General features: G+C 43.6%; 1 protein-coding gene across 1 annotated transcript; it reads right to left on the bottom strand.

The window, feature by feature from the left end:
* Window positions 1-8077: 8077 nt before the first annotated feature.
* LOC120040614 (mothers against decapentaplegic homolog 3-like) lies at window positions 8078-13891 on the bottom strand (the record flags this gene model as incomplete). The annotated part of the gene is made up of 2 exons (XM_038985698.1): window positions 13686-13891; window positions 8078-8271 (listed from the first exon to the last, which is right to left on the bottom strand). Coding segments are annotated over exons 1-2 (400 nt in total), but the record flags the coding sequence as incomplete, so codon positions are not given.
* Window positions 13892-14455: the final 564 nt, after the last annotated feature.

Here is a 14455-nt window from a genome sequence, read left to right as displayed (position 1 = left end):
AAAGAGTACAAAAAGAAACTCCTCTTGGACAATCTAGTGACGGGGAGGTAGGTAGACTAGTGGTTAGAGCGTTGGACTAGTAACCGAAAGGTTGCAAGATCGAATCACTGAGCTGACAAGGTAAAAATCGTTCTGCCCCTGAACAAGGCAGTTAACCCACCGTTCCAAGGCCGTCATCGAAAATAAGAATTTGTTCTTAACTGACTTGCCTAGTTAAATAAAGGTAAAAAAAACACTTTTAGCTGACTGCTACAAAAATGTGAATGTAAGCAACTTAATCTTCCATACAGACCATCCCCTGGCATGGCACAGTGCTATATTAACAAACTACCCCTCTGTTAAGAGGGGGTCGGATAGCAATGGGTGGAAACTCAGGAAATTAGACAACGAGGACTCTGAGTCAGCCAATGTCAACCTGTACAAGTCTGGAACAGTAATGGTACAGGGCAACACCAAAACAGTTTCAACTGGATATTCACAGAATCAAGAGAGGGAGCGGAGAAGAAAACTAGAATTCTATTTGGGCCTAAACAGAGAGTATATAGTGGCAGAATACCTGACCACTGTGACTGACCCAAACTTAAGCTTTGACTATGTACAGACTCAGGCAGACTTTCGCTTAAGAGAAGACAGATCTATTAACTCCCATATCTACTGGGTGAAATACCACAGTGTGCCATCACAGCAGCAAGATTTGTGACCTGTTTCCACAAGAAAAGGACAACCAGTGAAGAACAAACACAGTCCTGTAGCAGTACCATAGTCCTGTAGTAGTACCATAGTCCTGTAGTAGTACCATAGTCCTGTAGTAGTACCATAGTCCTGTAGTAGTACCATAGTCCTGTAGTAGTACCATAGTTCTGTAGTAGTACCATAGTCCTGTAGTAGTACCATCATAGTCCTGTAGTAGTGCCATAGTCCTGTAGTAGTACCATAGTCCTGTAGTAGTACCATAGTCCTGTAGTAGTACCATAGTCCTGTAGTAGTACCATCATAGTCCTGTAGTAGTACCATAGTCCTGTAGTAGTACCATAGTCCTGTAGTAGTATCATAGTCCTGTAGTAGTACCATAGTCCTGTAGTAGTACCATAGTCCTGTAGTAGTACCATAGTCCTGTAGTAGTACCATAGTACTGTAGTAGTACCATAGTCCTGTAGTAGTACCATAGTCCTGTAGTAGTACCATAGTCCTGTAGTAGTATCATAGTCCTGTAGTAGTACCATAGTCCTGTAGTAGTACCGTAGTCCTGTAGTAGTATCATAGTCCTGTAGTAGTACCATAGTCCTGTAGTAGTACCATAGTCCTGTAGTAGTATCATAGTCCTGTAGTAGTACCATAGTCCTGTAGTAGTATCATAGTCCTGTAGTAGTATCATAGTCCTGTAGTAGTACCGTAGTCCTGTAGTAGTACCATAGTCCTGTAGTAGTACCATAGTCCTGTAGTAGTACCATAGTCCTGTAGTAGTACCATAGTCCTGTAGTAGTACCATCATAGTCCTGTAGTAGTACCATAGTCCTGTAGTAGTACCATAGTCCTGTAGTAGTACCATAGTCCTGTAGTAGTACCATAGTTCTGTAGTAGTACCATAGTCCTGTAGTAGTACCATAGTCCTGTAGTAGTACCATAGTCCTGTAGTAGTACCATAGTCCTGTAGTACCATAGTCCTGTAGTAGTACCATAGTTCTGTAGTAGTACCATAGTCCTGTAGTAGTACCATAGTCCTGTAGTAGTACCATAGTCCTGTAGTACCATAGTCCTGTAGTAGTACCATAGTCCTGTAGTAGTACCATAGTCCTGTAGTAGTACCATAGTCCTGTAGTAGTACCATAGTCCTGTAGTAGTACCATAGTCCTGTAGTAGTATCATAGTCCTGTAGTAGTACCATAGTCCTGTAGTAGTACCATAGTCCTGTAGTAGTACCATAGTCCTGTAGTAGTACCATAGTCCTGTAGTAGTACCATAGTCCTGTAGTAGTACCGTAGTCCTGTAGTAGTACCGTAGTCCTGTAGTAGTACCATAGTCCTGTAGTAGTGCCATAGTCCTGTAGTAGTACCATAGTCCTGTAGTAGTATCATAGTCCTGTAGTAGTACCATCATAGTCCTGTAGTAGTACCATAGTCCTGTAGTAGTACCATAGTCCTGTAGTAGTACCGTAGTCCTGTAGTAGTACCATAGTCCTGTAGTAGTACCATAGTCCTGTAGTAGTGCCATAGTCCTGTAGTAGTACCATAGTCCTGTAGTAGTACCATAGTCCTGTAGTAGTACCATAGTCCTGTAGTAGTACCATAGTCCTGTAGTAGTGCCATAGTCCTGTAGTAGTACCGTAGTCCTGTAGTAGTACCATAGTCCTGTAGTAGTACCGTAGTCCTGTAGTAGTACCATAGTCCTGTAGTAGTACCATAGTCCTGTAGTAGTACCATAGTCCTGTAGTAGTACCATAGTCCTGTAGTAGTACCATAGTCCTGTAGTAGTACCATAGTCCTGTAGTAGTACCGTAGTCCTGTAGTAGTACCATAGTCCTGTAGTAGTACCATAGTCCTGTAGTAGTACCATAGTCCTGTAGTAGTACCACAGTCCTGTAGTAGTACCATAGTCCTGTAGTAGTACCATAGTCCTGTAGTAGTACCATAGTCCTGTAGTACCATCATAGTCCTGTAGTAGTACCATAGTCCTGTAGTAGTACCATAGTCCTGTAGTAGTCCTGTAGTAGTACCATAGTCCTGTAGTAGTACCACAGTCCTGTAGTAGTACCATAGTCCTGTAGTAGTACCATAGTCCTGTAGTAGTACCATAGTCCTGTAGTAGTACCGTAGTCCTGTAGTAGTACCATAGTCCTGTAGTAGTACCATAGTCCTGTAGTAGTACCATAGTCCTGTAGTAGTACCATAGTCCTGTAGTAGTACCATAGTCCTGTAGTAGTACCATAGTCCTGTAGTAGTACCATAGTCCTGTAGTAGTACCATAGTAGTACCATCATAGTCCTGTAGCAGTACCATAGTTCTGTAGTAGTATCATAGTCCTGTAGTAGTACCACAGTCCTGTAGTAGTACCATAGTCCTGTAGTAGTACCATAGTCCTGTAGTAGTACCATAGTCCTGTAGTAGTACCATAGTCCTGTAGTAGTACCGTAGTCCTGTAGTAGTACCATAGTCCTGTAGTAGTACCATAGTCCTGTAGTAGTACCATAGTCCTGTAGTAGTACCATCATAGTCCTGTAGTAGTACCATAGTTCTGTAGTAGTACCATAGTCCTGTAGTAGTACCATCATAGTCCTGTAGTAGTACCGTAGTCCTGTAGTAGTACCATAGTCCTGTAGTAGTACCATAGTCCTGTAGTAGTACCATAGTCCTGTAGTAGTACCATAGTCCTGTAGTAGTACCATAGTCCTGTAGTAGTACCATAGTCCTGTAGTAGTACCATAGTCCTGTAGTAGTACCATAGTCCTGTAGTAGTACCATAGTCCTGTAGTAGTACCATAGTCCTGTAGTAGTACCATAGTCCTGTAGTAGTACCATAGTCCTGTAGTAGTACCATAGTCCTGTAGTAGTACCATAGTCCTGTAGTAGTACCATAGTCCTGTAGTAGTACCATAGTCCTGTAGTAGTACCGTAGTCCTGTAGTAGTACCATAGTCCTGTAGTAGTACCATAGTCCTGTAGTAGTACCATAGTCCTGTAGCAGTACCGTAGTCCTGTAGTAGTACCATAGTCCTGTAGTAGTACCATAGTCCTGTAGTAGTACCATAGTCCTGTAGTAGTACCATAGTCCTGTAGTAGTACCATAGTCCTGTAGTAGTACCATAGTCCTGTAGCAGTACCGTAGTCCTGTAGTAGTACCATAGTCCTGTAGTAGTACCATAGTCCTGTAGTAGTACCATAGTCCTGTAGTAGTACCGTAGTCCTGTAGTAGTACCATAGTCCTGTAGTAGTACCGTAGTCCTGTAGTAGTACCGTAGTCCTGTAGTAGTACCATAGTCCTGTAGTAGTACCATAGTCCTGTAGTAGTACCATAGTCCTGTAGTAGTACCGTAGTCCTGTAGTAGTACCATAGTCCTGTAGTAGTACCATAGTCCTGTAGTAGTACCATAGTCCTGTAGTAGTACCGTAGTCCTGTAGTAGTACCATAGTCCTGTAGTAGTACCGTAGTCCTGTAGTAGTACCGTAGTCCTGTAGTAGTACCATAGTCCTGTAGTAGTACCGTAGTCCTGTAGTAGTACCATAGTCCTGTAGTAGTACCGTAGTCCTGTAGTAGTACCGTAGTCCTGTAGTAGTACCATAGTCCTGTAGTAGTACCGTAGTCCTGTAGTAGTACCGTAGTCCTGTAGTAGTATCATAGTCCTGTAGTAGTATCATAGTCCTGTAGTAGTACCATAGTCCTGTAGTACCGTAGTCCTGTAGTAGTACCATAGTCCTGTAGTAGTACCATAGTCCTGTAGTAGTACCATAGTCCTGTAGTAGTACCATAGTAGTACCATAGTCCTGTAGTAGTACCATAGTCCTGTAGTAGTACCATAGTCCTGTAGTAGTACCATAGTTCTGTAGTAGTACCATAGTCCTGTAGTAGTACCATAGTCCTGTAGTAGTACCATAGTCCTGTAGTAGTACCATAGTCCTGTAGTAGTACCATAGTCCTGTAGTAGTATCATAGTCCTGTAGTAGTACCATAGTCCTGTAGTACCGTAGTCCTGTAGTAGTACCATAGTCCTGTAGTAGTACCATAGTCCTGTAGTAGTACCATAGTCCTGTAGTAGTACCATAGTAGTACCATAGTCCTGTAGTAGTACCATAGTCCTGTAGTAGTACCATAGTCCTGTAGTAGTACCATAGTCCTGTAGTAGTACCATAGTCCTGTAGTAGTACCATCATAGTCCTGTAGTAGTACCGTAGTCCTGTAGTAGTACCATAGTCCTGTAGTAGTACCGTAGTCCTGTAGTAGTACCATAGTCCTGTAGTAGTACCATAGTCCTGTAGTAGTACCATAGTCCTGTAGTAGTACCATAGTTCTGTAGTAGTACCATAGTCCTGTAGTAGTACCATAGTCCTGTAGTAGTACCATAGTCCTGTAGTAGTACCACAGTCCTGTAGTAGTACCATAGTCCTGTAGTAGTATCATAGTCCTGTAGTAGTACCATAGTCCTGTAGTAGTACCATAGTCCTGTAGTAGTACCATAGTCCTGTAGTAGTACCATAGTCCTGTAGTAGTACCATAGTCCTGTAGTAGTACCATAGTCCTGTAGTAGTACCGTAGTCCTGTAGTAGTACCATAGTCCTGTAGTAGTACCATAGTCCTGTAGTAGTACCATAGTCCTGTAGTAGTACCATAGTCCTGTAGTAGTACCATAGTCCTGTAGTAGTACCATAGTCCTGTAGTAGTACCATAGTCCTGTAGTAGTACCATAGTCCTGTAGTAGTACCATAGTCCTGTAGTAGTACCATAGTCCTGTAGTAGTACCATAGTCCTGTAGTAGTACCATCATAGTCCTGTAGTAGTACCATAGTCCTGTAGTAGTACCATAGTCCTGTAGTAGTACCATAGTCCTGTAGTAGTACCATAGTCCTGTAGTAGTACCATAGTCCTGTAGTAGTATCATAGTCCTGTAGTAGTACCATAGTCCTGTAGTAGTACCATCATAGTCCTGTAGTAGTACCATAGTCCTGTAGTAGTACCATAGTCCTGTAGTAGTACCATAGTCCTGTAGTAGTACCATAGTCCTGTAGTAGTACCATCATAGTCCTGTAGTAGTACCATAGTCCTGTAGTAGTATCATAGTTCTGTAGTAGTACCATAGTCCTGTAGTAGTACCATAGTCCTGTAGTAGTACCATAGTCCTGTAGTAGTACCATAGTCCTGTAGTAGTACCATAGTCCTGTAGTAGTACCATAGTCCTGTAGTAGTACCATAGTCCTGTAGTAGTACCATAGTCCTGTAGTAGTACCATAGTCCTGTAGTAGTACCATAGTCCTGTAGTAGTACCATAGTCCTGTAGTAGTACCATAGTCCTGTAGTAGTACCATAGTCCTGTAGTAGTATCATAGTACTGTAGTAGTACCATAGTCCTGTAGTAGTACCATAGTCCTGTAGTAGTACCATAGTCCTGTAGTAGTACCATAGTCCTGTAGTAGTACCATAGTCCTGTAGTAGTACCATAGTCCTGTAGTAGTACCATAGTCCTGTAGTAGTACCATAGTCCTGTAGTAGTACCATAGTCCTGTAGTAGTACCATAGTCCTGTAGTAGTATCATAGTACTGTAGTAGTACCATAGTCCTGTAGTAGTACCATAGTCCTGTAGTAGTACCATAGTCCTGTAGTAGTACCATAGTCCTGTAGTAGTATCATAGTACTGTAGTAGTACCATAGTCCTGTAGTAGTACCATAGTCCTGTAGTAGTACCATAGTCCTGTAGTAGTACCATAGTCCTGTAGTAGTACCATAGTTCTGTAGTAGTACCGTAGTCCTGTAGTAGTACCATAGTCCTGTAGTAGTACCGTAGTCCTGTAGTAGTACCATAGTCCTGTAGTAGTATCATAGTCCTGTAGTAGTACCATAGTCCTGTAGTAGTACCATAGTCCTGTAGTAGTACCATAGTACTGTAGTAGTACCATAGTCCTGTAGTAGTATCATAGTCCTGTAGTAGTACCATAGTCCTGTAGTAGTACCATAGTCCTGTAGTAGTATCATAGTACTGTAGTAGTATCATAGTCCTGTAGTAGTACCATAGTCCTGTAGTAGTACCATAGTCCTGTAGTAGTACCATAGTCCTGTAGTAGTACCATAGTACTGTAGTAGTACCATAGTCCTGTAGTAGTACCATAGTCCTGTAGTAGTACCATAGTCCTGTAGTAGTATCATAGTACTGTAGTAGTATCATAGTACTGTAGTAGTACCATAGTCCTGTAGTAGTACCATAGTCCTGTAGTAGTACCATAGTCCTGTAGTAGTACCATAGTCCTGTAGTAGTACCGTAGTCCTGTAGTAGTACCATAGTCCTGTAGTAGTACCATAGTCCTGTAGTAGTACCGTAGTCCTGTAGTAGTACCATAGTCCTGTAGTAGTACCATAGTCCTGTAGTAGTACCATAGTCCTGTAGTAGTACCATAGTCCTGTAGTAGTACCATAGTCCTGTAGTAGTACCATAGTTCTGTAGTAGTACCATAGTCCTGTAGTAGTATCATAGTCCTGTAGTAGTATCATAGTTCTGTAGTAGTACCATAGTCCTGTAGTAGTACCATAGTCCTGTAGTAGTACCGTAGTCCTGTAGTAGTACCATAGTCCTGTAGTAGTATCATAGTACTGTAGTAGTACCATAGTCCTGTAGTAGTACCATAGTCCTGTAGTAGTACCGTAGTCCTGTAGTAGTACCATAGTCCTGTAGTAGTACCATAGTCCTGTAGTAGTACCATAGTCCTGTAGTAGTATCATAGTCCTGTAGTAGTACCATAGTCCTGTAGTAGTACCATAGTCCTGTAGTAGTATCATCATAGTCCTGTAGTAGTACCATAGTCCTGTAGTAGTACCATAGTCCTGTAGTAGTATCATAGTCCTGTAGTAGTACCATAGTCCTGTAGTAGTACCATAGTCCTGTAGTAGTACCATAGTCCTGTAGTAGTACCATAGTCCTGTAGTAGTATCATAGTACTGTAGTAGTACCATAGTCCTGTAGTAGTACCATAGTCCTGTAGTAGTATCATAGTACTGTAGTAGTATCATAGTCCTGTAGTAGTACCATAGTCCTGTAGTAGTACCATAGTCCTGTAGTAGTATCATAGTCCTGTAGTAGTACCATAGTCCTGTAGTAGTATCATAGTACTGTAGTAGTATCATAGTCCTGTAGTAGTACCATAGTCCTGTAGTAGTACCATAGTTCTGTAGTAGTACCATAGTCCTGTAGTAGTACCATAGTACTGTAGTAGTACCATAGTCCTGTAGTAGTACCATAGTCCTGTAGTAGTACCATAGTCCTGTAGTAGTACCATAGTACTGTAGTAGTACCATAGTCCTGTAGTAGTACCATAGTCCTGTAGTAGTATCATAGTACTGTAGTAGTATCATAGTCCTGTAGTAGTATCATAGTACTCACTTGGTGTCTCGACGCGTTGGTAATGGTAAGGGTTGACACACACCTCGTCCTTCTTGGTGTGGAAGGCGTACTCACACAGCTCTATGGCCCGGAGCTCGTGGGGCGACTGCAGGTCTGGCCAACGCCACAGACGAGAGTAAATGACATGGGGAAGGCCTTTGCGATGGGACACCTGGAGACGACCATCTAGAGACCTGGGGGGGGGGGGGGGACAGCAAGGATGATAGAAGAAGATGAATACCTGGTTAAGTAAGCACAACAGCAGCAGGACATGGCATCTAGGATTTTTTTTTATATGTATTTAACCTTAATTTAACTAAGCAAGTCAGTTAAGAGCAAATTCTTATTTACAATGACGGCCTACCAGAAGGCAAAAGGCCTCCTTGTAGGGACGGGGGCCTGGGATTAAAAATAAAATAAAAAATATAGGACAAAAAAACCACACATCACAACAAGAGAGGATACCCATGAAACTCTGTTAGCCAGCTCACTCCCATGTCCCGACCAGACAGTCCCATCAGACACGGGATTGGCCCACCTCTCGAACATCACAACTGGGGGATTCTATGGTTTTACTCCTGTGTTTGGTTCTTGGGATTAATATTTTCTTGATATTTATTTACCAAGTTTCAATACTGGGAATAATTCATATTTATCCAAAGTCCCGGGAAATACCGCAGAAAATCAGGAGCGCCAATTTAAACCCAGAAAGACAACACACTTTATCAGACACACAATAGATATATTATCCTCAGTTTCCACTACTCTCCAACAGCTCACCATAGTAGCCTCTCTCTCTCTCTCTCTCTCTCTCTCCCCCCAACAGCTCACCATAGTAGCCTCTCTCTCTCACCATAGAGAAAGAGAGAGGCTACTATGCTGAGCTGTTGGAGCTAACTCAAGCTTGTTAGCTTGTTATCTAGCTAGCTCAAGCTTGTTAGCCTGTTATCTAGCTAGCTCACGCTTGTTAGTTAGCTAGCTCATGCTTGTGTAACAGTATAACTTTAGTACGTCCCCTCGCCCCGACACGGGCGCGAACCAGGGACCCTCTGCACACATCAACAACGGTCGCCCACGAAGCATCGTTACCCATCGCTCCACAAAGGCCACGGCCCTTGCAGAGCAAGGGGCAACACTACTTAAGTCTCAGAGCAAGTGACGTAACTGATTGAAATGCTACTAGCGCGTACCCGCTAACTAGCTAGCCATTTCACATCCGTTACACTTGTTATCTAGATAGCTCAAGCCTGTTAGCTTGTTATCTAGCTAGCTCACGCTTGTTAGCTTGTTAGCTCAAGCTTGTTATCTTGTTAGCTCAAGCTTGTTATCTTGTTAGCTCAAACTTGTTAGCTTGTTAGTTAGCTAGCTCATGCTTGTTAACTTGTTAGTTAGTTAGCTCATGCTTGTTAGCTTGTTAGTTAACTAGCTCAAGCTTGTTGGCTTGTTAGTTAGCTAGCTCAAGCTTGTTAGCTTGTTAGTTAGCCAGCTCAAGCTTGTTAGCTTGTTAGTTAGATAGCTCATGCTTGTTAGCCTGTTATCTAGCTAGCTCACGCTTGTTAACTTGTTAGTTAGTTAGCTCATGCTTGTTAGCGTGTTATCTAGCTAGCTCAAGCTTGTTAGCGTGTTATCTAGCTAGCTCAAGCTTGTTAGCCTGTTATCTAGCTAGCTCACGCTTGTTAACTTGTTAGTTAGTTAGCTCATGCTTGTAAGTTAGCTTGCACAAGCGTGTTAGCTCAAGCTTGTTATCTAGCTAGCTCAAGCTTGTTAGCTTGTTAGTTAGCTAACTCACGCTTGTAAGCTTGTTAGTTAGCTAGCTCACGCTTGTTAGCTTGTTAGCTAGCTAGCTCAAAAGGACATTCCTCCATAGAAAGCCGCTCCTCCTAGGTATGATGGACCTAATTCAGATAATGCATGTATAATAAGATGCCCAGTGCTCTCTCCCCAACTGCTAAATTTCAGTCGGCTCTTGTGCCACAGGCGACACTTGTCTGTCCATCACGCATGTAAACAACTAGCTCTATCCGCACTGATTGAAGATTGAATGAGCTAAATGTAAAACCCTTTGATTTCACACGTTAAAAAATATACAGGAAAGAATTATATAAACCTGTACTTTTTTTGGGGGGGGGGGGTCGAACCGGTTTGGAACTTTATTTTGCTGGGTCGGAACAATGTAACGAAACAATAACAAAAATGGTAGTTCTATTCAGAAGGAAATGATTGGGAAATCATTTAGGTTCTAACCCCTGGTTTAAAACTAGGGTTGTCACAATACCAGTATCACGATACCGCAATAGACTACTCACCAAGACACACACACACAGCCAGACATACACACACTTGACTTACAGACACGCACTACAATATTTACAAAACACAAAGTTAGGCTAGTCACACACTGACTCAGCATTCTGAGGAATCCCATTTTCCCACAGACACTCTCTCTTCCCCTCTCCTTTCTCTCCCTGTGAAGGGGGAGGGCCTCTTTCTCCAGTCTAAACAGTAGTCCTGTTGTGTGAATGGCTCAGAAGGTACCACCACACAGAAGCCACCCAGCCCTTAGGTCTCAAGACGTGTGTGGACAGGACATTAGGTATTTGTAGAATGTAACAAGACAGGAGGGGACATGACCAGTTCTCCTGGGACTGACTTACCACTGACCAGGGTTGGGGTCTCCGCCTTTTTAGTTTATTGCAAAATAATTGAAAATAGATGTAAGTTTTTCAATTATTGAATTATAATTTGATTTTACTTCAAATTGACCCCCAAAACTGCCATGATGGACAGACTGAAAGAGGGGACTTGAAAGGTGCAGGGCAGGCTACCCGGCTCTCTTGGGAGAGGTGCAGGGCAGGCTACCCGGCTCTCTTGGGAGAGGTGCGGGGCAGGCTACCCGGCTCTCTTGGGAGAGGTGCGGGGCAGGCTACCCGGCTCTCTTGGGAGAGGTGCAGGGCAGGCTACCCGGCTCTCTTGAGGGAGGTGCGGGGCAGGCTACCCGGCTCTCTTGGGAGAGGTGCGGGGCAGGCTACCCGGCTCTCTTGGGAGAGGTGCGGGGCAGGCTACCCGGCTCTCTTGGGAGAGGTGCGGGGCAGGCTACCCGGCTCTCTTGGGAGAGGTGCGGGGCAGGCTACCCGGCTCTCTTGGGAGAGGTGCGGGGCAGGCTACCCGGCTCTCTTGGGAGAGGTGCAGGGCAGGCTACCCGGCTCTTAAGGGAGAGGTGCAGGGCAGGCTACCCGGCTCTCTTGAGGGAGGTGCGGGGCAGGCTACCCGGCTCTCTTGGGAGAGGTGCAGGGCAGGCTACCCGGCTCTCTTGGGAGAGGTGCAGGGCAGGCTACCCGGCTGTCTGCAGCATATAAAGAAGAGGGACTCACAGAGCATGGATTTGGGTTGCAGTTTGTAGTCAGTCACTCAATGTCAGTCTGTAATCTAGCTAACATGTATTGTTTGATGGGGGTCAAAGAAACCCCTTCCTAGTATATCTGAACTGATTATTACCGTACCGTGGACAGGGACACAATACTAGCACGTCCGTCAGATTAGCTACAGTAGCACATGTAACAGTATAACTTTAAACCGTCCCCTCGCCCCGACACGGGCGCGAACCAGGGACCCTCTGCACACATCAACAACGGTCGCCCATGAAGCATCGTTACCCATCGCTCCACGTACCCGCTAACTAGCTAGCCATTTCACATCCGTTACGCACACACAGTGATGACAACCGGTTTATGAAAATATGTGCACACACACACTATGTTTTATCAGTTCAAAAGGATCAATTTTGTTGTCGCGAAACAGTAACCAAAACCATGACATGAGCAGATTCACAACTGAGTTCATCGACTCACTGGCTATCTGTCCAGCTAGTTTAACACAGGCCTAACGTTAGATGTCTGCAGACTCGCGGCAATCAGACACAAACACAGCTGTCTAGCTGGCGACGCGAATGTAAGACAAACAATTGGCTAGTCAAACCCCCCAAAACATTCGCGTATATGTGGGTATGTTCATAAATTCAGAGCGTTGTCAGGTTGTCCCGTTCATAAATTCAGAGCGTTGTCAGATTGTCCCGTTCATAAATTCAGAGCGTTGTCAGATTGTCCCGTTCGTAAATTCAGAGCGTTGTCAGATTGTCCGGTCATAAATTCAGAGCGTTGTCAGATTATCCGGTCATAAATTCAGAGCGTTGTCAGATTGTCCGGTCATAAATTCAGAGCGTTGTCAGATTGTCCGTTTATAAATTCAGAGCGTTGTCAGAGTGTCTGTTTATAAATTCAGAGCGTTGTCAGATTGTCCGTTTATAGATTCAGAGCGTTGTCAGATTGTCCCGTTTATAAATTCAGAGCGTTGTCAGAGTGTCTGTTGGTAAATTCAGAGCGTTGTCAGATTGTCCGTTCATAAATTCAGAGCGTTGTCAGATTGTCCGTTCATAAATTCAGAGCGTTGTCAGATTGTCCGTTTATAAATTCAGAGCGTTGTCAGATTGTCTGTTTATAAATTCAGAGCGTTGTCAGATTGTCTGTTTATAAATTCAGAGCGTTGTCAGATTGTCCCGTTCATAAATTCAGAGCGTTGTCAGATTGTCCCGTTCATAAATTCAGAGCGTTGTCAGATTGTCCGTTCATAAATTCAGAGCGTTGTCAGATTGTCCCGTTCATAAATTCAGAGCGTTGTCAGATTGTCCCGTTCATAAATTCAGAGCGTTGTCAGATTGTCTGTTTATAAATTCAGAGCGTTGTCAGATTGTCCCGTTCATAAATTCAGAGCGTTGTCAGATTGTCCGTTCATAAATTCAGAGCGTTGTCAGATTGTCCCGTTCATAAATTCAGAGCGTTGTCAGATTGTCTGTTTATAAATTCAGAGCGTTGTCAGATTGTCCGTTCATAAATTCAGAGCGTTGTCAGATTGTCCGTTCATAAATTCAGAGCGTTGTCAGATTGTCCGTTTATAAATTCAGAGCGTTGTCAGATTGTCCGTTTATAAATTCAGAGCGTTGTCAGATTGTCCGTTTATAAATTCAGAGCGTTGTCAGATTGTCCGTTCATGTTATCTAGAGCGTTGTCAGATTGTCCGTTCATGTTATCTAGAGCGTTGTCAGATTGTCCGTTCATGTTATCTAGAGCGTTGTCAGATTGTCCGTTCATGTTATCTAGAGCGTTGTCAGATTGTCCGTTCATGTTATCTAGAGCGTTGTCAGATTGTCCGTTCATGTTATCTAGAGCGTTGGTGACTAACTGTGCTGCTGCCAACAATTTAAATACGCATTTTTTTCGACACAGGCCATGTTCAACGGGTGTTTTAAGCGCTCGTAAATTCATCAGTTATTCTGGGACACTCAGACCAGAGTTCTCTGAAATCGGAGTAGATAGCCAGAGCGAAATTACGAACGCACCCAAATGCATATGCCAATTTAAGCACACTCATTGTTGATCACATAATGAAGTCTTTCATGGTTATAAGGCTAAATAAAGCAAGTAGCTAGTTACTGGTGGAGTAGCTGGCTTTGCTAGCTAGTTAACTAAATCACAACAGTATAACCAGAAGATAGCCTGGCTAAGCAGCTGGCTAGCTACCTGTCTGGGAGTTACTACGGCGGGGAGTCCTATACCTTGGTATGGTAATGCATTTGGTGTTGATATTCTGGGTCGTGATGGCCTTCTCCAACTCGTCCAGCTGTCCTGTCTTCTTCAATTTCTTTACAAGACTTTTCACTGCCTTTTCACACCATTTCTCCTCCTGTCCATGTATCTGTTCACCCCTTTTCCAGCCTAAAAGCCTCTTCACAATCGGGGGGGTGAATGGCAGTATAGACATCTTGAGATTGAGGTCAGTAAAAATCCACCCGTTTTCAGTAGTCGGCTATAAGACGTTCATTATGGTCCTCCTGAAATTAACTACAAATAATAATACAATTAACAAAAAAACGTTATTTGTTGAAAGGTAGCAGGCTTGAAATGTTGTTGGTTGGTTAGCTCAAGGCACCAGTCGGTTCAAGTTGAATGGCAGTCTCTCCTTCGGTGAAGAGCTTTAGATAAAGGGGCAGGCAGATGAACCCCCCCTACTTCTCCTCCCCGTCTGGCTTTCTGCCCCGCCTCTATAGAGCTAGAATCATTACTTAATTATACACAAGCATGTAAAGTATGATTTACACATGTAAAATAACAGTTGGGAAAGGGGGATACCTAGTCAGTTGTCCAACTGAATGTATTCAACTGAAATGTGTCTTCCGCATTTAACCCAACTGAATCAGAGAGGTGCGGGGGGGGGCTGCCTTATCGACATCTTCGTCGCCCGGGGAACAGTGGATTAACTGCCATGCTCAGAGGCAGAACGACAGTTACACCTGTATACTGAGTTTTGTAGTTGTAAACAATATTT

This window comes from Salvelinus namaycush, unplaced genomic scaffold (assembly GCF_016432855.1).
Source record: "Salvelinus namaycush isolate Seneca unplaced genomic scaffold, SaNama_1.0 Scaffold3687, whole genome shotgun sequence".
Lineage (NCBI taxonomy): Eukaryota > Metazoa > Chordata > Actinopteri > Salmoniformes > Salmonidae > Salvelinus > Salvelinus namaycush.
The sequence above is the reverse complement of the archived record's forward strand: the minus strand, read 5'-3'. Positions and strand labels throughout refer to the sequence as shown.